The sequence below is a fragment of the Ostrea edulis genome, chromosome 7 (assembly GCF_947568905.1).
Source record: "Ostrea edulis chromosome 7, xbOstEdul1.1, whole genome shotgun sequence".
Lineage (NCBI taxonomy): Eukaryota > Metazoa > Mollusca > Bivalvia > Ostreida > Ostreidae > Ostrea > Ostrea edulis.
In genome coordinates, this window is record NC_079170.1 from 59,620,197 (window position 1) to 59,645,433 (window position 25,237).

At 34.7% G+C, this 25,237-nt stretch overlaps 1 protein-coding gene and 1 long non-coding RNA gene across 4 annotated transcripts in view; both read left to right on the plus strand.

Annotated features, from left to right (window-relative positions):
- Positions 1 to 13,784, plus strand: part of LOC130048285 (uncharacterized) — a 39,816-nt gene extending 26,032 nt beyond the window's left edge. The window contains exons 1-9 of one of the 2 annotated variants that reach the window (XM_056144868.1): positions 8,377 to 8,672; positions 9,249 to 9,315; positions 9,504 to 9,601; positions 9,717 to 9,920; positions 10,034 to 10,081; positions 10,181 to 10,336; positions 11,480 to 11,612; positions 12,036 to 12,156; positions 12,445 to 13,784. In XM_056144868.1, coding sequence (XP_056000843.1) covers positions 8,609 to 8,672; positions 9,249 to 9,315; positions 9,504 to 9,601; positions 9,717 to 9,920; positions 10,034 to 10,081; positions 10,181 to 10,336; positions 11,480 to 11,612; positions 12,036 to 12,156; positions 12,445 to 12,981 — 1,428 coding nt within the window. In that variant the 5' untranslated portion in view covers positions 8,377 to 8,608 and the 3' untranslated portion in view covers positions 12,982 to 13,784. Of the gene's footprint in view, positions 1 to 8,376; positions 8,673 to 9,248; positions 9,316 to 9,503; positions 9,602 to 9,716; positions 9,921 to 10,033; positions 10,082 to 10,180; positions 10,337 to 11,479; positions 11,613 to 12,035; positions 12,157 to 12,444 lie in introns of those variants that run through there. The other variant, XM_056144869.1, reaches the window with a different exon arrangement.
- On the plus strand, positions 1,317 to 2,637 carry LOC130048287 (uncharacterized). 2 transcript variants are annotated; one of them, XR_008797134.1, is made up of 5 exons: positions 1,317 to 1,431; positions 1,742 to 1,808; positions 2,028 to 2,125; positions 2,241 to 2,444; positions 2,567 to 2,637. It is a non-coding gene; the product is annotated as an uncharacterized LOC130048287 (long non-coding RNA). The 2 variants fall into 2 exon arrangements; XR_008797133.1 differs by having other exon boundaries at positions 1,323 to 1,431; positions 1,739 to 1,808.
- Positions 13,785 to 25,237: the final 11,453 nt, after the last annotated feature.

Sequence of the window (25,237 nt, forward strand, 5' to 3'; positions counted from 1 at the left end):
TCTCTCTCTCTCTCTCTCTCTCTCTCTCTCTCTCTCTCTCAACCAAAGGGATACAATCCCTATAACCCCCCTCTCCAATTCTTAGTAATATGTATGTGATATACAATTAAGAGCATTGATGTTTTGCGATTGTACTGTTAATTTACAACGTTATATAAATGTTCACGATATAAAATATCGACAGATTCGCGCACGAGCAAGCCTTTATGCCTGTAAACCGTATGGTTTTGTGTTCATAGACTGAACTGAACTGAACTTAATATACCAGCGTATCAGGCACGTAGAACCAGGGTGCTGACACTTCACTTTTTTGACATCGTTCGTTTCTTTTATTTTTCATATGCAAAGTAAGTTATTTTCACATGTGAAATAAGATTAATTGCCGGATTGGCCCCCATCCCATTCCTTTAGTGGTAGCACATAATGGTAAGCATGTATTAATGAATGAACTGAAGGACGAACGGAGCCCCCAACCTCCAGTGTAGGAGTATGAAGTTTGGGCAAAAAAAGAAGCATTTTTAGGTTCCTTGTCTGCCTGTCAACAATTGTAGCAGACAATTTCCGACTGTCCATACACTTTGATTGATCGATTGATTGAATATTGTTTAACGTCCCTTTCGAGACTTTTACACTCATATGGAGACATCACCACTGCCGGTGAAGGGCTGTAAAATTTTGGCCTATGCTCGGCGCTTATGGCCATTGAGCAGGGAGGGATCTTTATCGTGCCACACCTGCTGTGATACGGGACCTCGGTTTTTGCGGTCTCATCCAAAGGACCGCCCCATCTAGTCGCCTCTTACGACAAGCAAGGGATACTGAGGACCTTTTCTAACCCGGATCCCCTCGGGATCCCTACACTTTGAAAACCGATGCTACATGTTTGCGTACTATTCTAAATCATTCCAAAATAATCACCCAGCAATTTGAATAAAATTGTTATAGAAATTGGCAGTCACCATGTATAAAATGAATGGCGACCACCAGATAATTCAAGGTGCAGCCACCAGTTAAATTAAGTGGCAGCCGCCACATGAATGAAGTTGCGACGGCCAGTTAAATGAATATTCTATACCCTGGTGCCTATCGGCTTCCGTATATAACATTGGAATACTTATATTAATTCAACATTTGGCGTTTTTGGAAAATAACTTTACTACCTAGAAATGTTTTCCCCTCACAAATACAGGAAATAGACATAAACAAAAAGTTTCCTCCATGACAAAACCCCAGTTGTAGTTATTATGATGAAAGTCATTACCAGGACATTCAAATGAAATAAAAACCACTTCAATGAACTATTTTTGTCAGTGTTTGAAAATATTGACATGATTTTCATCTACCACTCGGTTGATAAACCATTAACAGTTTCACTGTAAGAGTGCCATTTTTTATGAATGTTATCCATGGAGAAGACCTCCTCTGTGTACTGTAAGTATAGATATTCATTTCATTGCGCATACCGCTTATTTTATTTGAATGTGTGTCATATAGATGTAATATATGCAATATATATTACATACAATGGTAAATTGATAAAATATGAAATGCAATGCCGTTACTGTTCGCTAATATTTCTACACGTATCGATTTATCAATGCTGTCTTCATTTAATTAACAAGGGATAGTGCCCCGGGTATTCTTTATATGATAAATTTGACTGTAACTACTGTCTCAAATTTCCACATCAATTAGCGTATTCTGAAACAAACTAACAACACATTACTGTCCAAATCAGCAGGTGTGTTGTTGCTGATATTCTTCATTGTCTGTCAGGCGGGTCCTGTCCATACGCAGAAGAATGTAAGGTACGTTCTAAATTTACAGGCACCGTTTGAAAATTTGCCTTACGCTTTTCGAATACTTTAACAAATCATTATATAAAAAGCATACGTTAATAAATTCAAATCCTCCAATGTATAATAATGTTATAAGAGCACAGTTCTTTTTTTGTAAAGAGCGTTGTTTCATGCACGTGCTATGCAATTGTACTCAATAACCATAATTTTAGAATTGCAATATTTCAGTTGTTTCTCATTTATTCACACCGATAACAATAGTCCCATGACGTTAGAGGATACTTGTTTAGAAATCAGCAATAACAAAACAAACACTATGTATACAGGTATGTCATACTTATAATAAAGATATTACCCATTACTGAGAATGCATTGCATGACAACAACAGGAACAAGAGCATATCATTGCATTGATATATGTTTCAATTTACATATATACAGGTATATTTCTATACGTGGGAAAGTCTTTATGCTCATATGACGACATGCAGTTGGAAGAAATCAAAAAGTATATCATTCACGACGCTTACCAGCGGCCATTGTGTAGGACAATGATGACGATGTCAATTGATATAGCACGATGCACAGAAAGCATTGATAAGTTATAGGAATTCTGCAAACGACCAAAGTCAATTTATTTTCAAGGTAAGACTTTCATCCCTTTGTTTTGATAAATTAAACTGACAATTGTAGAAATACGTATGGCTAAAATGAAGAAAACAAAATATTTGTCTGGCTTTACATCAATTGTCTTTAAAAAATTTCAGAATGTTTTTCTGTCAACTGTCCAGGTACCAGTGAGAATAAAATGAATGGTGAACATTTACAACAACTCCATAAGTAAATAATACTTTGCTGTAGATGTTGTCTTTGAAAATAAGAAATTTCTTAACGATGAACTTTTTATCATTTTAGAGACTGAGGTGATAATTATGTCCGCATTCCCCAAACCAAAGATCGGCATTTTTAGACAAGGTGTTTACGAGATTCCTACATCTCACTGTAACATGAGGCAATGCATGCATCGATTACAGAACTGCTCTACAAAAGGTACGGGTAATGATTTGATTAAGCATCATATCTTAAAATTTCAATATCCCGAAGGAAAGAACGCTTAATCTGTTTTTATCTTTCAATAGAAAATCTTTATTGCGCGTAAAAGTACAGTATAGTTTCAAATACGCTTTTGAACTAGCCAATCAGTGTTTTACCTGAATATCAATAAAGCCCGAAAAAAATCACTCGAACATTCAAACGTTTAAGGGAGTTTACAGAAATATGGGGATTATCCAGACTGCGCAAAAATTTACCATTTAAGATCCCTAACCCGAGTCAAAAATCAAAGCCAACAACTATGGCAGGTACGACGACTCTCTGTCATCTTCGACGCATGTGCTTATCGGATCAATAGATTTTCTTTAGATGAAGAGCTTGGAGATTATTTGCTGAAAACGAACAATATGGAGTGTAAGTTTCTATACATAAATTCATTTCTGATATATTTTCCTTTTGTTTCAGAATATAATTTACATTGTTCGAGTAAAGATTCATTCAGGAGATATTGCCATGCTAAAATAAATGCAAAGAGATCAATCAGATTGTTGCGATGATACAAAATGTAGGAAATATGCAAAAACAGGAGGAAAAAGGCATTCCCGTCACTCAATAAATAGTTAGTGCACATGTATGGTATATTGAAGTAATTCTTGATATCTAAGATGCAAGGTGAAGATAACGAACAGTGATCAATCTCTAACTCCTACAAGCAATACAAAATAGATAGTTGGGCAAACACGGACCCCTGGACACACCAGAGGTGGGATCAGGTGCCTAGGAGGAATAAACATCCCCTGTTCCCTTAAAGTAAACGAGGATCCCGCTTTCAGTTTATGCAGCCACATATTCTTATACTTCTGACCTCCTATTAAATACTAGTATAGATTTAACATAGTGATATATATCTACTGATCAAGTTTACTTCAGTACAAGAAATGTTTGAAAACTATATGCCCCGGTGGTGCTAAATTGAAAAGGGTTATAAAAATGCAAAATTTCATTGACAGTAGTGTTAAAACGATTCAAGATATTGAGCGGACAATATCTCCTTATGTCTAAAGTTGATTAACCTTGTGACCTGAAATCAATATGGATAGGCTACTCCTTTTTGGTGTCAATCAAGCAAATACAAGATAAAATACATTGAATGATAATAATAATTTTCATTCATAAATTGTATGTCGATTCAATATGTCTCTGTGAAATGAAGGACACCACAGAATCGTCCACTTCCGCTACATACTTAGATATTTTATTGGAAATATATATCAATGGCAAACTAGCAACTCAACTTTATGACACACGGGATGATTTCAGGTTCTCCATCGTCAATTTCCCATATCTATGTAGCAATATTCCATTATCACCTGCATATGATGTTTATATCTCTCAACTGATACAATATGTAAGAGCTTGTTCTGCGTATGGTCAGTTTTTAAATCGAGACAAGATACTGACAAATAAGTTGATGATGCAGGGGTTTCAACAGTCTCGTTTGAAATTCAGAATTTTGCAAATTGTATGGTTGTTATAACGATATAGTTTGCCAATACAACCTATCATTAGGTCAAATGCTGTCTGACTTGTTTCGTACCGATTGTTAGTCCGTTCTTGGCACACTGATTTTGACTACGGATAATTCCGTTTACCTGACCAAGATATAGGACTGACGGCGGGTGTGACCGGTCGACAGGGTATGCTTACTCCTCCTAGGCACCTGATCCCACCTATGGTATATGCAGGGGTCCGTGTTTGCCCAACTATCTATTTTTATTGCTTATTAGAGTTATGAGATTGATTGATCAGTGCCCAGTTGTCCCTTGAGTTTTGACCATGTGACCTATAAATCAACAGGGGTAATCTACTCCGTAGGATGTACCAGTGTAACAAGATTGATATATGTCAAGCAAATGATTGTCAAAATTTTGAGCAAGCAGTATCTGAGCAGATTGACCTTTGACTTTTAACCTTTTGACCTGAAAATCAATATTGTCCTCTACTCCTCATAACCAACCTACACATGAAATATCATTACGGTCAAGTGAATAGTTCTCAAGATTTTGAGCGGACAACATATATAATCTACCGAACGACGAATTGACCGACAGGTGCAAAGCAATATGCCTCTCTTCCTTGAAGGGGCGATAAAAATGGAAATTTACTAGACTCTTCGCAGAAAGCAGTGGGCCTTTGATATTGCGTCTTCCTTCTGTTGAAGCTTAAAGGTTCAGTGAATCACAGCAGCGATGCTGGCAATCTCTAAAAGATGCATATTCACTACATGCATATTCAACTTTTTACCTATGAAGAAGTGAACATGACGAAAAGTGATCAATCTCATCAATCTTATAAAGAATACAAAATAAAGAGTGGTACAAACACTGATCCCTTGCAAACTAAAGGTGGAATCATGCGCTGAGGAGGAATAAGCATCCCCTTATAACAGGTCACATCCGCCGTGAGTTCTACATGTACATCTTGATCTGGTAAGCAGCGTAATCTGTAGCAACAACCAGTATGTAACAAATAACCTAACAATGCTATGAAAGACATTTTAGCACCTAATGACAGGTTATATTTGTAAATTAGATCATTCTAACGACCAAAGAGTTTGCGAAATACTTACTTTTAGCGAGACTGTTCAAACTCCTGTGGCATCAACGTATTTGCTAGTAGCCTGTCTTGATTTGACATTTGATCATACGCAGAACATGTTCTTGCATATCGAATCAGTTGAGAGACATAAACACTATATACATGTGATAATTGAATATTGCTACTTAGATATGGGAAGTTGATGATGGAGAAACTGAATTCATCCCATTTGCAATAAACTGGAATTGTTAGTTTGCCGTCAATGAAGGTCCAAATCTGTAGCAGATGTGGAAGTCTTTGTTGTCTTTTTTTAAATTCACTGGGATATAATGAGTCGATATTTGATTGAAAATGATTATTGTTAATAGATAAAACGTCGTCGATATATTCTAATGTTGAGTTGAAGTCCACGTCAAGAAATTTTTATCTCTTGTAGAAGTGTTTGGATAAATTCGGTCTCAAAAAATACCAAATCAGATTGTAAAGAGAGTATCTACGATGTTTACATCGAGTGACCTAAATTGTCAAAATGGCAAACAAGGAAACTCCGGATGGCATAGCTAACTACTCTCATCAATAAGTGCACTGATTGTAATGAGAAAAAGAAGAAAAAGATCCGCCCATTATTTACAATTCCGCGCGCAAGTAGAATATCATCATGGATATAATTCTTTATTAACGTTTTAGATATGAATTACATGATTCTAAAAGTTGTTGATTCTATATTGGTACCGAATGTGGATGTTGTCAGTTTCACCGTTTTTGACTTTCATACAATTTCGGTAATACTGATCCAATTTTAGGATACAAATGAGATATTAAATCCTGATCATTATTTATGTTTTATGGAAGATGTGCCAATATCCAAGATTTTAAAAATGGGATGTGATTTGATTTTGCAAGCGCGTAGACAAGGGTTTGACAATAACATTAGCTCGCAGCAGTTGAACATGGAGTCAGGACATTAAAAGCCAGGAAAACGTTGCAGTACTGATAAGACAATTAAATGACTGATGTACCGGTCTTTGTTTTTAAGATTAGCCGTGGATATCCCACGATATAGGAGGCACAGAGTATAGGGAGGTCCTTGATCCATAACGTCAATTAAGAAATACATGGAGAAATTAGTAGAAATTATATTGATTTAGTAAAGTATGTTTTTGAATGATACTGAAATATTTGTTTTGAAATAGTTTGGCGTGGCAAAGGGTAAAAGAAATTGGTGTTACCAGCATTCCATCTTTACATCAGAACCGGAAAATAAAGCATAAAGATGCACGTAATTATGTTAAATTTATTTAAAAGTACATTGATGATTAATGCACTGCCACGAACGTTATACTCCCCACTCTCTGTTATCATCTTAATAAGTCTATTTTGTATTTTATGATATGAATTCAATCACTTTCAAATAATTAAAGACAAATCAGACTCAAATAATCCAATGTGTGATAGGTAGAAAATATGACTTACCACTATTAGGTTACTTGAATATACATGTACCTGTTTGTCAGTTAAGGTACATTGTAGGTCACGTGTCGTAAACTTCGAAACATTCTTAATTCTTTTTCCAAACTACTTGACAACTTGTTAATAAATTTAGAGTTGAAAAGATCCTAGGAAAAAGGGAAACACAAACTGTGAATTTAATCGTCACTGACCTAGTGGTAGAACTAAATCTCTAAAAATGACGTAGTCTTTATTGATTGACTGATTGATTGTATATTGTTTAACGTCCCTCTCGAGAATATTTCACTCATATGGAGATGTCACCAATGACGGTGACGTAGTCTTTGAAAATCTTACTTCTGAACTTCAACCTCAAGACGTCAATATAGTTAGTGTCAATGACATCTTTAGGGGTAGGGGTATGAAAAAGTGCATTCCATGATCACTGGCCTAGCTGCTACACAATAATGAATAAATATTCGAAGGTTATACTTGACACAAAGATTATTTCTGACAATGTACCATATCGAAACTCTAAACCAAGATAATTTTGCCATGATGAAGTGCACCAGTAAAACATTGTAATTTCTGTCTTAAATTTACGTCACTCTTAGTATACAACTTTCAAAGACACTTTATGGCATCTTTTGTAACCAAGATTAGTATATGATTACGAAGGATGTAAATTATATTTTACTGTGTATAGGAAATGAAAAGTTAATTTCGGAAAAAGCAAAACATGCCTTCGTGTTCATTATTGTTTAATTTCCGGTTTACTTTATAAACAAACTCGTATAAGCCCAAGATGAATGACAATGAAAATGCTATATTTCATAGTATATAATCTTTTTTTTTTGATTGATGATTTCAAAGTTTCTATATTTAGGAATAAAATATGTTTTCCATGATTTAACATCCCCCATCATCCAAATGGAATCTGAATTAAATATCGTTATGTGCAGAATGTAATTCTTTCTCCATCAAAGTATGTATACTTCCTGTAACACTTTAGACCAAAACAAAGCAATTAAAGTCAACGTGATCATTATTATTTCATTAATGCACATATACAATAGGATGTCTATTTACAACTCTACTTTCTTTCCCACGAAGTTCAGGGGAACTGCATACTTAATGTATAGGATAACCAATTATGTTACATATAATGGTCTGCTAAAATCCATTACGCCTCAATGAGTGAAAAATCAACATATCATTTACAAAGCATATATTTAGTATACATATAGTATACATATTATCTGATCATTGTTTTATTGTAAGGCAGTGCTCTTGTTGTATAAAATGATAAACGGTTTAGGAATTGAAGCTACGAACGTCTTAGTACATCAAATAGTTCTCATTGATTGAAGGATATCCATCAAGAATGTTTAATTATTATGTTTAGGATTTTGTACGTAAAACTATGCACGGCTAGCTAATAATATTGGAATACTGGTATCAATTCAATACATTTTATCACGGCGATTTTGGAAAATAACTTTACTACATAGAAATGCGTTCTTTTCACAAATATAGGGAATCACCCTAAACAAAGAAAATAACATCTATTACAAAAATTAAGTTGCAGTTAGTATGATGAAAGTCATTACCAGGAAATTTAAATACGACATGAAATAAAAGCCACTTCATTGAACAAATTTTGTCAGTATTTGAAATTTACATCTACCACTCGGTTGATAAACCGTTAAATGTTTCGTTGTGAGAGTGTATTTTTATCAATGCTATCCATGGAGAGGACCTCCTCTGTGTATCGTAAGTATAGATATTCACATCATTACGCATTACTCTTGTTTCATTTTAACGTGTCATATAGCAATATTATAGGTAGTATATATTCACCTGATGAAATGGTAAATTGAAAAATATAATACGTAGTGCCGATACGTATAACTAATATTTCTACATGGGTTGATATATCAACACTGTCATCATTCACTTAACATTGGATAGTGCCACTGGCAATTTTAAAAATGTAAAAAGATACTAATTTTGAGGCACCAGATGCGTATTTAGACAAATAATGTTTCTTCAGTGACGTTCAAGCCGAAATATTGGAAATCCGATATAACAATAGACTTATAAGAACTAAAAAGAAAAATAGTGTGCCAAAGACTGGAGTCATATTCGTCTAAGGATCAGAGCTATATAATGAATTGGACTGTAACTACGGTATGAAAGGTGAATTAACGAATAGTAATCACTCCCATACCCCCTATAAGCAATACAAAATAGAGAGTTGGGAAAACACGGATTCAATTTTCCACGCATACTTTATCAATTAGCGTATTCGGAATAATATGAACAGCACATTGCTAACTAATTCAACAGGTGTATTGTTACTGATCGTCTTCATTGTTTGTCTGGCACTTCCTGTTCACACACAGAATCATGTAAGGTAAGTACTATATGTATATCAAAAGATTGCATTATGCTTTTTCGATACTTATAATCACAAATCATTATATTAAAAAATAAATTCATCCAAGAGAGCATAGTCTTTTTTGTTTTAAAGAAAACTGTTTCATACATCTGCTTTGTAATGTAGACAATAGCTATAATAGCAATACAATTGCAATATTTCAGTTGTTTCTCGTTTATTCATACCGATAACAATAGTCCCATGACGTTAGAGGATAATTGTTTTAGAATCAGCGACAACACAGTAAACACTATGTACACAGGTATGTCATACTTATGAAAAAGAGATTAACAATTACTGAGAATACATTGCATGACAACAACATGAACAAAAGCATACCATTGCTTTGATAAGCATTTGAATATGCTTATATACAGGTATATTTTTATACATGGGGAAGTCATCATGCACATACAAAGACACGCAATTGGAAGAAATCAAAAAGTATATTGTTCAGGACTCCCACCAGCGGTCATTGTGCAGAACAATGATGACGATGTCCATCAATACAAAACAATGCAAAGAAACCATCGATAAATTACAGCATATCTGCAAACAACCAAAATCAATTTATTTTCAAGGTAAGACTTTAATCCTTTTGTTCAATTGCATACATTTGTATAGCTTAAATGAAGAAAACATAACAAAAATATATTAATATGATCTTACGTCAAAGATTTATTGATAATTTCAGATTGTTTCCCTGTCAACTGTTCAAGTACCAGTGAGAACATAATTAATGGTGAACTTTTAAAACCGTCTCATAAGTAGAAAATACGTTCATGTAATGTTTTCTTTAAAAACCATAGGTTCTTAAACGATGAAATTATCATGTTTATAGAGACTGAATCGATAATTATGTCCGGATTTCCCGAGCCAAAGATGGTCGATGTTGGAAAAGATGTTTACGAAATTCCTACATCGTATTGCAACATGAAACAATGTAAAGTAGAGAACTACTTTACGGGAGAAATAAAGAGAGGGATTCCAAAGAATGGTACGGGTCAATAAACATCAGCATAGATATGTAATGAAGTGGTCTGGAAAAATTGGAAATATATGTTGTGGGCGTTTTTTAAGCTTTATGTCTGAGAACGTAGTCATGGAAATAAGGATAGACTTCGGTTTTCTATACAGCTACCTACCAAAATATATAAATTGGCACTGTAGCTACTAAACTAGATAACTAATTAGTTGACATGGTATTCTACTCGTAATTTCTAAAAAGTTAAATAACATCATTTTGATAACCAAACAAAACTTCCCAGCATATATAAAAACGTATTGTTATGGAATAAACTGGAATAGTGAACCATATCCAGTCAGCTACATAGATAAAGGTACGTAAATTTGCATGCAACAAAGTGGCAATGCAGCAAGCCACAGGAGAGGAATGGGGAGACTATCCTCCGTGATCGATATATATCACCCAATGTCTTCAATTTCCGGCATAGATACAAGTCTTCTAAATGATATGGATTTTAGGATTTTCTCGAATGATTTGATAGTTATAAAAATGGCGAATTTATTTCATTACTAATGTAATGGGTTATATTGTCTTTGTGATTCATTTCCAGATATATAATGCATTCGGTATTGTCAGCTTTCCTAGAAATTAACAAGCTCTTTTCATGTATCATGTCATTGCTTTAAGTAACTGCATTGATCGCTGCAATTAAGTAGTAGAAAAATAACATCTCTCTATTATCATAGTAACAATTCTATTTTTAAAAAAAGTTATTAGTACAATTTACGGAGAGGATATACATGATTTTCTGACTGTATTTGGTCAATACCTCACAGTTACTGCATTGTTTGCTCTCTATTTGAACTTTCTTGTTAAAGTAGTGCAAGTTATTCTGATGCTAAATCTAAGTACCGGACATTCTGATGACACAGTGTATACTGCTTGTAACAGGGCGCTGATACTGGATACACTTACGAACATTTGTATTTAACTGTAATTGTTGTCCTTTCTGAAATTCAAGGTGGTCTGTTAGGATTTCATAGATACGATGATGGGACCTTATTCGAGTTTTTAAAAAATATTGTAAAAATACATAATTTGGAAGTATCCATTATCATTGATTGAGGCTTAACTTTAGGATAGAAATAATTCTTGATTCTCTTTTAATAATAGATAGCACAGAACCATCCAGACAAAAGAAGTGTATGTTTTACGCCATTGGAAGTGCGGGTGGCGGATTGCTTGTTGGAATTCTATCGTCATCCATTGTATGCGTCCTCGTCAACAAATGTAAACGAAACTACAGGTCTGAGTGTTATTTACGTGGTACTCCACATCCATTTACACACCATGAAGTGAACTATACAATATATTCTATCTTTAAAAACTTTTTAAACAAATTTCTGTATGACAGGTATTTTCTGCGGTTGTAAATATTTGCTATTTGATCCGTAATTAGTTGCAAATTATATCCTGCGTTTCCAATTTCTGCGGTTGCATTAAACCTACATGTAGCTATATGCATGTATATATATTTTGCGATTGTAATCTTTTGTGAATATATCCTATCCGCAAAAAAGGAAAAACCCAGAAAATAACTGTAATACGATGGAATATATTCGAATACTCTCTCTCTCTCTCTCTCTCTCTCTCTCTCTCTCTCTCTCTCTCTCAGGATGCTAGATCTTATGAACGAAATATACTGTATCTATTGATTTCCATTTTCCAGAAATGTGGGCAATGTATCCTTTTCCACTCAAAATGTTCTCCTATTAACTGAGACGGAACGGAAAACATCGATTCACTCCAAAGAGGGAGAGCCTGTGTATCACGACATCACCAACATCCCGGTTAGTTACTGGTCATTCAGTGATATTATTCCATTCTAAACTGATTTTCCACAAAAACCTTTACTATTATTTTCCATAAGGAACTGTGAATAATTCTGAAGAGGAAGAATATGAAATAGATATGTATTTTGGAAAGAAAATTACTTCTACCAAAGTTACTCATTTTATGTATGGTTAGAATTTTATGTTCATTGCTTTGCACTACTAATATATAGATGCTATTGTGCAATGGATACATACTACATATGTTATGAAAAAATTAATATAAAAAACAAATTAATCCCACAGGGTCACTCAAAAGCTAAAGCTATTGTACATAACGTCTGCAATGCATTTTCCGACGATCAACCCGAGCAGCGTTATAGTGAAAGTCCAAAAAGTAGTTTAAGTACGTATGAGAACGGAAGCACATCGTCACAACTATCACCAAATAATGCAGAAAGGGGATCTAAAGAATCAGTGAATGGTGAAAACTCTGAGGTTTATCACACCTTGAACAGGGATTATAAGGACAATTCTAGGAATCTGGACGTTTTCAGTTGTGTAACGACAGTTGCGAAAGATCCCGAAAGCTACAAGAAGTCAGAAACAGTTCTGGATACTAAGAGTAAACAATATTCAACATACGAAAGTCCTGTGCAAATGAGTCATCTCAAAAGAATTCAAACTGACAAACCTGAATCAATTGATTTATTTGATGATAGAGTGGAAAAATTTCAAGATGTAAAAGTCACTTTAGAAGATTCACCCCAGGTGTACCACACTCTTCAGAAAGAGGAAGGTTGTGATGCCGAGAAAATGGTCACGTACACAGACAGCGATTAGGACATTCATGATCAGTCAGTTGATTCAAATAGTACTGTTTCTCAAATGAAATAGTATGCAATTTCAATAACGTTACGAAACGGACAAATCTTCTCGCTGATTTATTATGCCCTCTGAGATTACGAGAATTCATTCATCCATGAAAATTGTATAATGTATCACATGTAGTCCCCGAGGGTCTCTACAGCCCAGCAGCTAAGTACTTCGTTACTAGCTTAAAAATAAGGATGTATATTTAATTGCTGTTATAAAATTTAGAAATTCATTTCAAAATTAAGGATTATCTCCCTCATGCATAGCTCTTATCTTTGGACGAATTTGGCTCCACTTTTTGGCACGCTGTATTTAGCTATATTTAGCTCTAAAACTTCCTAGTTATTTCGGATTTCAAAAATTTCGGTTGAGCATCACTAAAGAGACATTATTTGTCGAAATGCGCATCTGGTGCATCAAAATTGGTACCGTATAAGTTTTACATGTACCACATATGTGATACAACACACAAGTTTTATGCATTAATAAATTTTGGCAGTAGAAATATCAGTAATTTTCAGAAGTGATCAGCATTGACAACACAATACAGTGATTATCGGCAATTATCAGGAAAAAATGACACTGTCCGTACATTTTCCATCCAGTAGTGTAAATGGATACACAGGGATTCATGGACACTACTACAGAAGTAAATGCAGTTTGTATTTCATTTTATCTTTTATTTGATTTTGATTTGTTGATGTCCAATCTTTTATGTACAATATTGGTTTTATATGTCTTTATAATTTGACAATGCATTGAATATTTTATCCCATTTCTTGCTTTATATCTCCAACACACTGATGGAATAACATTTCATTCTATGTATGAAAAGGTTGAGATAACGACTCATAACTCCTATAAGGACTACAAATTAGGAGTTTTCAAACACGGATCCCTAGATATACCAAAGGTGAAATCAGGTGCTTAGGAGGAGTAAGTATTCCATGTCGACCGGTCAAATCCACCGTGACACCTATATCTTGATCAGGTAAACAGAGTAATCTGTTGTCAGAATCAGTGTGCCAAAAACGGTTTAACAATTGGTATGAAACACGTCATGTATGTGAAAAGATTGATGAGTTCACATAACAACTATAGTCCAGTTGGACATGTCATTACCAGTGTTGTTGATATAGATGAAATTGAGGACCTCAAATCACTTATTCTAAAAGGTCCCAAATACAGAGAACCCCAATCTTTCAATTGGCGACAGAACTTCATGTCTTTTGTGAATTCTGACAAAGATTATGCCAGACGATGGGCTAAATATGAAAAAGAACTCGCTACATTGTCAGAATGATTAGACACATCAAAACAAAAGTACGTAGCATCTATCCTTTTCTGTTTAGTAAATCAGAAGTGATAAAAGAATTAGATAGGTTACATGAGAAATATGTTTTGGTTTCAGGTTACAAAGCTTGTAACAACACTGTCTTTGTTTGTAAGGCTCATTATTACAACTGTATCTTAAACGAAATTGGCATTAATTCCACTACATATGCCAGAAACGGTATAAATCAAATGTGGACTCTAAAATATTCTAAATAAATTTTAGTAAACTTGAAATCGCAAAGCTTTCCTCAAATCAAAAACATCAAAACGTTTGACTTTTCAAACGATTTGCACAACCATTCCTCACGATAAATTAAAGACTAGACCTTATTGACATCACAGACAGTTACTTCTCCAACAAAAATGAAAAAATGGAATACTCTGACGTTGAAATAAAAAAAATGTGCTTAAGTTGACGATATATTCGTAGTCTTTCGTGATCAGGTCTTCTGGTAGAATTCCCATGGACACGAATTGTGCTCTTTTGTTATCTGACCTGTCTTTATGTTCTTATGAAGCAGAATTTATTCACAAACGTCTATGTGAGAAGAAAAAATTTCCTGCTGCGGTTTTCAATGCAACATTAAGATATTTGTGTTCCACTTCATACTTCGACTCAACCTGATGATAAACGGGATGATTTGAGGTTCTCCATTGTCAACTTCCCATATTTATGCAGCAATATTGCATATGGTGTTTATTTCTCTCAACTGATTCGATACAAATGAGCTTGTTCAGTGTATGATCAGTTTTTAAATCGAGACGGGCTACTGACAAAAAAGTAGATAAAGCTGGGGTTTCAACAGTTTCTGTGAAAGTCAGCATTTCGCAAATTCTACGGTCGTTATAACAATCTAATTTGCAAATACAGTACCCGCAACGTTATTCTTGACTTGATAAACAATAGAACACGATGCAAGCACGATACAATAGGATACACGCACAATACGATAGGATACATGCACGTTACGATAAGATAACGGTAAAGCTGATCAACCTGATAAACGCAAAACACGATAAACGATCTTCACGATAGACGCAAAATCTGATAAACGATCTTCACGATAGAAACGCAAAACATGACAAACGGAAAACCTGATAGTAGATTTAGAAACAATTTACACAGAACGAAATGTTGATTGGTTCAACATAATATCATTATGTTGATAATAATATTAAAGGATTTCAATACACATTACATAACTAACACGTATATCTGGTGCATCAAAATTGGTACCATATAGGTTTTACATCCAAAAGAAATTCCTAATTGGAAGGTAATGTATGCGTTGGCATGAATAATGCCAATATTTTTGTGTGCAATTGTTGTATTCATCAGTGTTTTCTGCAAAGATCATTAATTCTTTCTTCAGTCGCAACTGAGAATTTTAATTGAATATGAGCATTGACTGACTTCAACATGAAATTTTCAACACTTGTAGAATAAAAATTCTTCATCGTACACCTAAACATATGAACATTAGCAAATTAATTCTTACCAATGGAAATACCGTACACTGGAAACGCATTTATTAATTTGAAGGCAAACGGATATTTTTATTTGTTTACACATATACTGCATGTAGATAAAGATCCACACAAGCGTAGGAAATTGAATTTGAGTTGATGATTTTGAGGAATTTATATATGAAGTTTTAAAGTGCAGACAAAACTTGCAGACTACAATCACTACAGTGAAAAGTGGAGCATCCATCCGTTTTTGTTTTAAAATGCTGCATTCTTTTTTTAATTCTGTTGACTGCGTACTGTATGTGTTGGAACCAGGGTGTGTATGATAAAGCCCCTACCCCTTTTGCAAAACGTATATCATTCAACGAATTAGCCACCTTTCTCATTTTTGTTACACCTTTTTTTTAACTTCGTACATTAATCATCGAAACTAGATCGCTTCCTTCCGATACAAGTACGACTGTATGAGAGAGAGAGAGAGAGAGAGAGAGAGAGAGAGAGAGAGATGGTAAACTATCATCTCATTAGTGAAAATTGGATGTTGGGTGAGTTTTAATACAAAATGCATACAAAATGCGTACAAGTACGACTTGAAAATACATATCGGGCTCGGCTTACGCTTCGTCCAATATGATTGTTTTTTCAAGGACCTTATATTTCTCCGTAATACCCCTTTAAGTGTCTACATAACTAATAATGTCTTAACTTTGTGCCTATCGAATTTCAAGTCAAAGGGTCTAAAAATGTAAACGTATACGTCACCATTTTCCGTTTATTTTTACTCGAACATTTACCGGTCCAGGTCATCCGATGGGCTTTCCTCTAAGTCAGCAGCGAAATTCAGACAAGTGGGATATATTTTGTACCTATTGTACAAAATTTCAAATCAAACCAATAAAGTTCTCTATGTATGGTATATCTGGTTCTTTCATTCTTCAACAGCATTTACTGTTAACAAACCCAAACATTTTCAAAATACCAAAGTCCACAAGAAAGACAGAATCTGATTGGATGCACTTTATCCAACGCAAAAGAGTGTAAATGCATTCTTTTGAAGAATATCAGTGACATACATATCACCATTTATTGTTGATTTGTTAAGATCGTTTAACAATTTTATATGCGATTCAACACCTGGTAACATAAAGTATTGGGCATGAAAAAGAGGGTCGTTTTGAAGCTGATAAACATACCGCTGATGAAATGGGGGCCACAGTGCAGTATACGTACCTGAAATAATGAAAACAATAATAATCATATAGCGCATGATAAAAACAGATTATAAGAAGAGGAATAAAACAATAAAACACAATTAAATGGAAGTAAATGACAGTATGGCATAAGACCTTATATCTGTAAAATTGCCAAAAATAAAACACTATGATAAAGATCAATAGCTAAGGGTTCTGTTTTGTTTTGCACTATGCTCAAATTAAAACATTAAGAATATTTAGAAATTTGCATTTAAGACCCCCTCCCCCCCAAAAAAAAAATAAACAAACAAAGAACAACAACATCCTTACGGTTTCTTTACGGATCACTAGATGTGGCCAGGGCTTAGACCAAATAAAATAATATGTGTGGTTGCTGTTACACTTCTTTGAAAAATAGGGTAGGTAGTTAGGGATTTTATTTCATTTTTTTTTTTAATTTATTCTTTTTAATGATAGATTTTAGATGGAAACACAATTTTCCTTTACTTTCACTTCTTTGCATGTAACATATATATATGGTGTGATATATACCTATCGATATTGGTAGGGATCACCCTAGTTTTGACAATATATATATATATATATATATATATATATATATATATATATATATATTCAATAAATTCTTTTTTCTTGGTATCGGGTAGAATAAAGTCAACAAATTAAATCCAGTACTCAAACTATTATCTATAGCGCTTTCGCATTGCGGGCTCGTCAGTAGATTTTTAAACAATGTAAACAATTTTTATTATGACGTCATCCTCGTGACATTATGTGGGCAACGTTAAACATAATGCAGTCATGATTGTGACGTCAGAACATTATACAATGTTAATGTTAGGCACTTTTAAAAGTACAGACATATTTAAAATAGTTCAGTCTATAAGTTTTAAGCGCCTCTGAATTCCTGTACATGAAAGGAGACATTCTATGTAAAATGTACATGTTAAAAAAAATTAAATAAAAATATTAACAGTTTAGTTTCGGCGTAAACAGTTTTATGAAATAGTTTTCCTTGGCTCTGCGTAATTGTTCATTTTCCTCTTTTACTTTGTAAAATGGAAAAATATAAAAACTGCCTTCCCCGCACGAATCAAAATGTCCGCTACACGGTGTGTTTCTTATTGTAGGATCTCTGATCTGTTGTTTATGTACACGAACACGGTCAGCCAATTTGGTTCCTGTGTGACCTATATAGTTTTCTCCACATGTAGGGCACGTCATACAATAAAGTAGATTTTTAGATTTACACGTCATAGTTGAATTTACATTGAAGTTCATTCCGTTTTTGAAAGTTATGGAGTGGCCGGTTTGTATAAATTGTCAAGTACCGCATCGTGGATCCTCGCATTTGAAGACTGCTGGTTTTTCAGGGTTTGATGTAAATTTGGCTTTAGTGAGAATTTTTTTTTCAAATTTGGTGGTTGACGTCTACTGTGGAGTATATCTGTGGGCTGAATGAGGTCATTTAATGTTTCTGATTGTTGAAGAATAGGGAATAACTGCTTGGCTGTTTTGAATATGTTGTGATTTCTCGGGTTGTGTGTAAGAACGAAAGGAATTTTATTGTTGGTTTCTTCATGTTGTTTAGTAGTTCGGAATTCTGTGATGGAAGTTTCTTTAGCATTTTGTATAGCTGTTTCAATTAATTTCGGTGGATATTTCTGTCTGCATAAAAATATTTTAAGTTCAGATAATCTTGTATTTCTGCGATCCTCATCTATTACTATTGTGGAAATTCTCCGGGCTATGTTAAAAGGGATGTTTCGTTTGGTGTGAGATGGATGACAGGAGTTAAACATCAAATATTGATGGAAATCTGTATTCTTGTAGTAGAGATCTGTTATGATTTTCACCCTCTCCTTTACAATCAGGATGTCTAAAAAAGGTAATTCATTTTCGTTAATTTCCGTTGTAAATCGTATGTTATCGTGTAGGTGATTCAACATGTTGTGGAAGTGTTGTAGATCTTGTAAAGATTTGGTCCAAAAAATAAAGCAATCATCCAAATAGCGTTTCAAGTTATTCTCAATATACAGGTCAAATTCTTCTCCAAAAACTGATTTGCATTCTGTAAAAAGTTTCTCCTCAAGAAAACCCAAAACTAAAGTTGCATAAGTGGGGGCGATTTTTGTCCCCATGGCTGTTCCTTTTGTTTGAAGAAAGCATTTGTTATAAAAAAAGAAATGATTATTTTCCAAAACTATTTTGATTCCTTCCAAGATAAATTCCTTTGAAAATCTTGATTGTAATACACCTTGATGTTTATCAATCCAAAAGGAAATGGCTTCTATTCCCAAGTTGTGTGGGGTATTTGTATACAAACTTGTGACATCAAAACTCACCAATTTCGCATTTTCTTCAACGATTTTAGGAATGTGGTTTAAGAAATCCATGTAGTCCCGAATATAACTAGGAACTAATTTGCAGATGGGTTTTAGTATGATATCTTGGAAATTACTAAGTCTTTGTGTTGGACAAGAAGGGCCAGCTACGATTGGGCGTAGTTTAAGGTGTGTTGGTCGCGGTATTTTGATGTATGGTTCACATGATTTCTGTATTCCGTTTTGAATTTGCTTAGACTTATGGATTTTTGGTAGTCCATAAAAATTACTTGTTTTTACCTCAAAATTGAGTAAGAATGCTGCTTCTTTTTCCGTTAAATTATGTTTCCTTATCCTAGACATAGTTTTATTATCTTCATTCGAAGGTAGTTCTCGATCTTTGTGTAAGCTTTTCTTTTCAGATCTCAAAGCGACGCTTCTGGTAAAATAAAACCCCACTAATTGGCTAGTTGAAAAAGTAATAGAATCTACTTGAAAGATACCTAAAGATATCTTGGCATGATTTTTTTTCCAAAAAACAAATAAAGTGTTCATAACATCTTTCCTTCGGGATATCAATATTCTAGAATATTCTCATGCTTAATATAAGTATTACCCGCACCTTCTGCAGAGGAGATCGAAATCCCTTTCTTCAGTTCATCCATAGAGCAGTTGTCTAGTTTACATTGTTTCATGTTGCAATGAGACGTAGGAACTACGTAGACACCTTGTCGAATTTTACTCATCTTTGGTTTGGGAAACCAAGACATAATTATCATTTCAGTCTTTATAAACATGAAAAGTTTATTGCTTGAAGGCTTCTGGTTTCTTTAAAGAAAACATTTACAGGAAAGTATTATCTATTTATGAAGTTCTTTTAAAAGTTCACCATTAATTTTCTTCCCATTGGTACTTGGACAGTTGACAGGAAAGCAATCTGAAATTATAAATGACCACTGACATAAAATTATTTCAGTATTGTATTTCTGTTATTGTAACGTATTCGTTAGTTGAGTCATACATATTTCTGCAGTTATCAGTTTAATCTATCAAAACAAAAGAATGAAAGTCTTACCATGAAAATAAACTGATTTTGGTTGTTTGCAGAAATGCTGTATTGTTGCAATGGTTTCTGTGCATTGTGTTGTATCGATAGACATCGTCATCATTATTTTACACAATGGCCGCTGGTGGAAGTCCTGAGCAATATGCTTTTTGACATCTTCTAATTGCATGTCGTGATATTTGCATGAAGACTTCATCACGTCTAGAAATATACCTCTATACATGTATATTGAAATGCATATCAATGCAATGGTATGTTCTTGTCCCTGTTGTTGTCATGCAATAAATTCTCAGTAATTGGTAATCTCTTCATTATAATTTGACATACCTGTATACATAGTGTTTGTTATGTTATTACTGATGTCAAAACAAGTATCCTCTAACGTCCTGGGACTATTGGTATCGGTGTGAATAAATGAGAAACAACTGCAATATAGGAGGTTTTATAATCTTGTTTTTAAAAATTAAAATGATAATGTCTCTAAAAATACATAATTTTATGATTGAAGTTTTGTATGAGGTATTAGATAAAGAACGTACCTCACATGAACACGACGCGCCCGACAAAGAATGAAGGCGATAAACAACACTACACCTGTTGATTAATACAGCAATGTCAAGCTAGTTGGCACTTTTGCCACTTGAGAAAAACTCGCCATTGATAATTTGCATTTAGAAATTACGCTTGAATTGTTTATATAGGCGAATGTGTGCAATCTTAAAATGACTACAATGACAAGCGAATGAAAATATTTTGTCAAAATCAAATGTATATTTCTAGGTTGCATACATTTACCTTTTCATGTTTCAAAATATCACTTGAGTTGGATACATTTATTCAGATCACTTCACTTCAGGGATATCCATAGTCCGAAATATCTGACGTTTTCCTGGCTTTTTTATGCTTTTGATATTTACCGTGCCAGGAAAACATCAGAACCGGCGCCAATGGGTAAACTGGAAATTCACACACACAAAGATCGGGATGATCCAAACCGTCATATCCGTTCGCGAAATTTTACAATCCAATATACTGACCCGACTCGAAAATCAAAGTCCACAACTGCGGCAGCTAAACTATACTACGACTTTCTGTCGTCTCCTCACACACGTGTGGTTACTGTATCAACATAATTCTTTTTTTTTTTTTTTTTATAAAAGAAGAGTACGGAGCACACTGTGTTTGCTGTGAATGAACAGAAGGGTAAGCTCGAATGTATAATTTCATCATTTTTGATCGTGATATTTTTCTTTTGTTTCTTCCTTTTTTTGAGGAAGTACATTTATAGGTGCAAATCCATTAGTTATATTGTTTGAGTAAAGAAAATGCCTTCATTAATGTATCATTTTTCAATTCACTGTTTTAGCTCCTTTTCGTTTTATGCAAATTTTAAAATCAAGAGTATGACAAACACGGATCCTTGGACATACTAAAGGTAGAATCAGGTACCTAGGACGAGTAAACATCCCCGATGACCGGTCACACCCGCCGTGAGGGTTATATCTTGAGGTAAACAGAGGAATCCGTAGTAACACCCAGTATATAAAAACTGCCTTACAATTATTATGAAACACGTCAGACCACATTCGACCACATGACAGGTTGTATTTGTAAATTAGATCAATCTAAGGAAATAGAGTTTGCAAAATATTTTAAGCGAGACTTTTGAAACTCTTGTAACATCAATAAATTTGCTAGTAGCCCGTCCTGATTTAGAAATTGATTATCTGCACTGTTTGTTATCTTCGCCTTTCATGCAGAACATGCTTTCGAATATCAAATAAGTTGAGAAACATAAACGTGGTAATACATAAATATTGCATGTAGTAAGGGTAACGTTGACAATTTTCAACCTAAGAAAACTATTAACAATCAAGGCGTAGCTAGCGGAGGATGACAATGGTTTTTCGAGGGGTGAAAATTTTCAATGTTACCTTCAACTACATACAATACATATATTTGTTTTATTATACTGAACATTACATAAACAACATAGCAGAAAAACAACATTCGAATATGAAGCAGATGTGGAAGACTCTGTGATGCCTTTTATTTCAATTTCACTAGGATATATTGATTCTACCATATTGCATATTCGATATACACCAGTGAACTTGAAATAAAAGTCATCCCCGAGTCTTCCACATCTGGTTCGTACAAAAGCTTTAAAAATGATATAGTCTTTAAAAATGCGACTTCTGAACTTCAACGTCAAAACGTCACTACCTTTAGGATAGGGGTATAAAACTGAGTTCTATGATCACTGGCCTAAATGCTATTCAGTAATGGATAGGCATTGGAAGGTTATATTTGACCAAACATTTATTTCAGACAAATCATCATATATTAATACTCTAAACCAAGATCTGTTCGTTATCCTTATCTTTCATCATGTCATCATTCCTTACCAGGATCATTATATGATTACGAAGGAGAGAAATTATAGTTATGTTGTACATACGAAATGAAAATTATAGTTTAGCAACAAAAAGAGCCGTTCCACGGTTGATGTGATCTCAATTAAGGTAGATCGATCCTCATGTGATGTCATAGGTTTTTGCAAAAATCTTAATAAATTAAACTTTGCGGATGATAAAAATATCTTGCTGAGGAATTTTATTCACTGGATATAATAAAAAACTATATACTACTCAAAATTTGATAAGGATCATTGATATTTTTCTGTTTAAAAAATTAATAACTGCATAACTGGCAATATTGTGTCCAAGTGAAATCAAAAACGTCTTCAACAAACTTGCACGTGCATTTCATGCCATGGGAAATGCGTTTCTCATCACAGTTTATGCTTTTGCTACCATTGCACGATTTTCACTCAGGCATCGGTGTCTGATTCTTTCTAAAATTTCAAACTCATTTGAGTGTTTACACTACGTTTATCAACATGATGCCCCCTCAACGTATAAGGCGTCGCTTGACGACAAAACAACTGGGCAGATGTATTGGAATGCTTGACGTTGGCTATTCACAACGTGACGTTGCAAATGCACTAAACGTCAGCCAGAGCGTTGTAAACAGGGCGTGAAACCGACAGCAAACTTTTGGTACAGCAGCACACCGACATGGGGGTGGTCGTCAGAGGTCGACAACCCAACGCCAAGACCATTTTGTGGCTCTTCAGGCACGACGCCATCCCTTCTGGACAGCAACCAGCCCACGTAGCGACCTCCTGAACGCCTCGGGGTGAATATGTCCACTCAGACAATACGGAATCGGCTTCACAATGCAGGTCTCAACTCGAGAAGGGCATGTGTTCGAGTCCCTCTGACTGTTCGACACCGGCGGGAGCGATTGGACTGGGCTGAAGATCATGTCACTTGGACACAGAACGATTGGGTTCAAGTTCTGTTCACCGATGAGTCCAGGTATTGTTTGGACTTTACAGTCAGGAGGCACCGAGTGTGGCGACGACAACGTGAACGTTTCCATGATGCCAACATCAGTGAACATGACCGTTATGGTGGTGGTTCCATCATGGTCTGGGGTGGAATCAGCAGGGATGGAAGAACAGATTTTCATGTCCTGGAGAGAGGAACAATGACGGGGGTGCGGTACCGGGATGAGATCCTCGATGTTTATGTCAGACCCTACGCTGGTGCTGTTGGTCCTGAGTTCATCCTGATGGATGATAACGCCCGTCCTCATCGCGCCAGGGTGGTGGAGCAGTACCTTCAGCAGGAGACAATTGTCGGTACGGACTGGCCAGCGCGCTCGCTGGCCTTGAACCCGATTGAGCATGTATGGAACATGCTGCAGGTTGCCCTTTCACGCCGTAGAGCACAACCCACGACTTTGGCAGAGCTCGGAAATGCCCTCGTGGAAGAGTGGAACAACCTTCCCATTGGAAACATCCGGGTGCTTATTGACAGCATGGCTCGACGTTGTCAAGCCGTCATTGATGCATGGGGAGGCCATACCCAGTATTCACACTTCATCGACTAAGTGTAATGATGGACTATCCCCAAAAACTGTGTAATTCTTTTTCTGGTTCGCTGTTAACTTTTTGCAATAAAATGCCTTTTGGTGTTGTTATCAGATTTTAAGCATTCCGTATTGATAAAAGTTCATGCCGTTCATGAATTTTCATTCATAACCTGAGTAAACACGTTTCTGAGTCAAATGTATGTCTTTTGTTATGTTAGTGGTAAATTACACACATATAACCTGGTGATCCTGATCACATTTTGAGTAGTATATTAATACTGAAAAAGTTTATATTTTCCATAGATAATCAATTATTCATGATTTAAAATATGTTGTCAAGGGCAATAACTCCTATGCTGGAACTTCCTCTACTGGATGTCTATTATACAGTGGTTTCCCAAATATCCATAATTAATCTATATATATTTATGAATTAGCATTTTCTTTAAAACTGTTGACACTTAAATTTTGTCATTTCAACAAGTTTCTATATATTCTTATTATTCTGTTTAACGAAAATGTGGATTTTCTGATGTTGATGTATACTTCTGTTTTTGTATGTCTGACATCTTTAAAAAGGTGGCAACATATACATTTTTTTGATAATTAATTAAGTTGAACTATATTGAGTGGAAATTAATAAAGTTTTTCCGCTTTTAACCATTAATATTGATAAGTCACATGAGGATGGAGCTACCTTAAACAGCGGTACATGTAAAACGCGGTTCTCTCTGGATAAAATTATATACAGTGTATACCTCCTGTAACTCTTCAGACCAAAAAAAAAAAATCAATTGAAGTCAAAAGTGATCCTAATTATGTTATTAACTCGCATGTACAATAGGAAATATTTTGACAAAGCTACTTTCTTT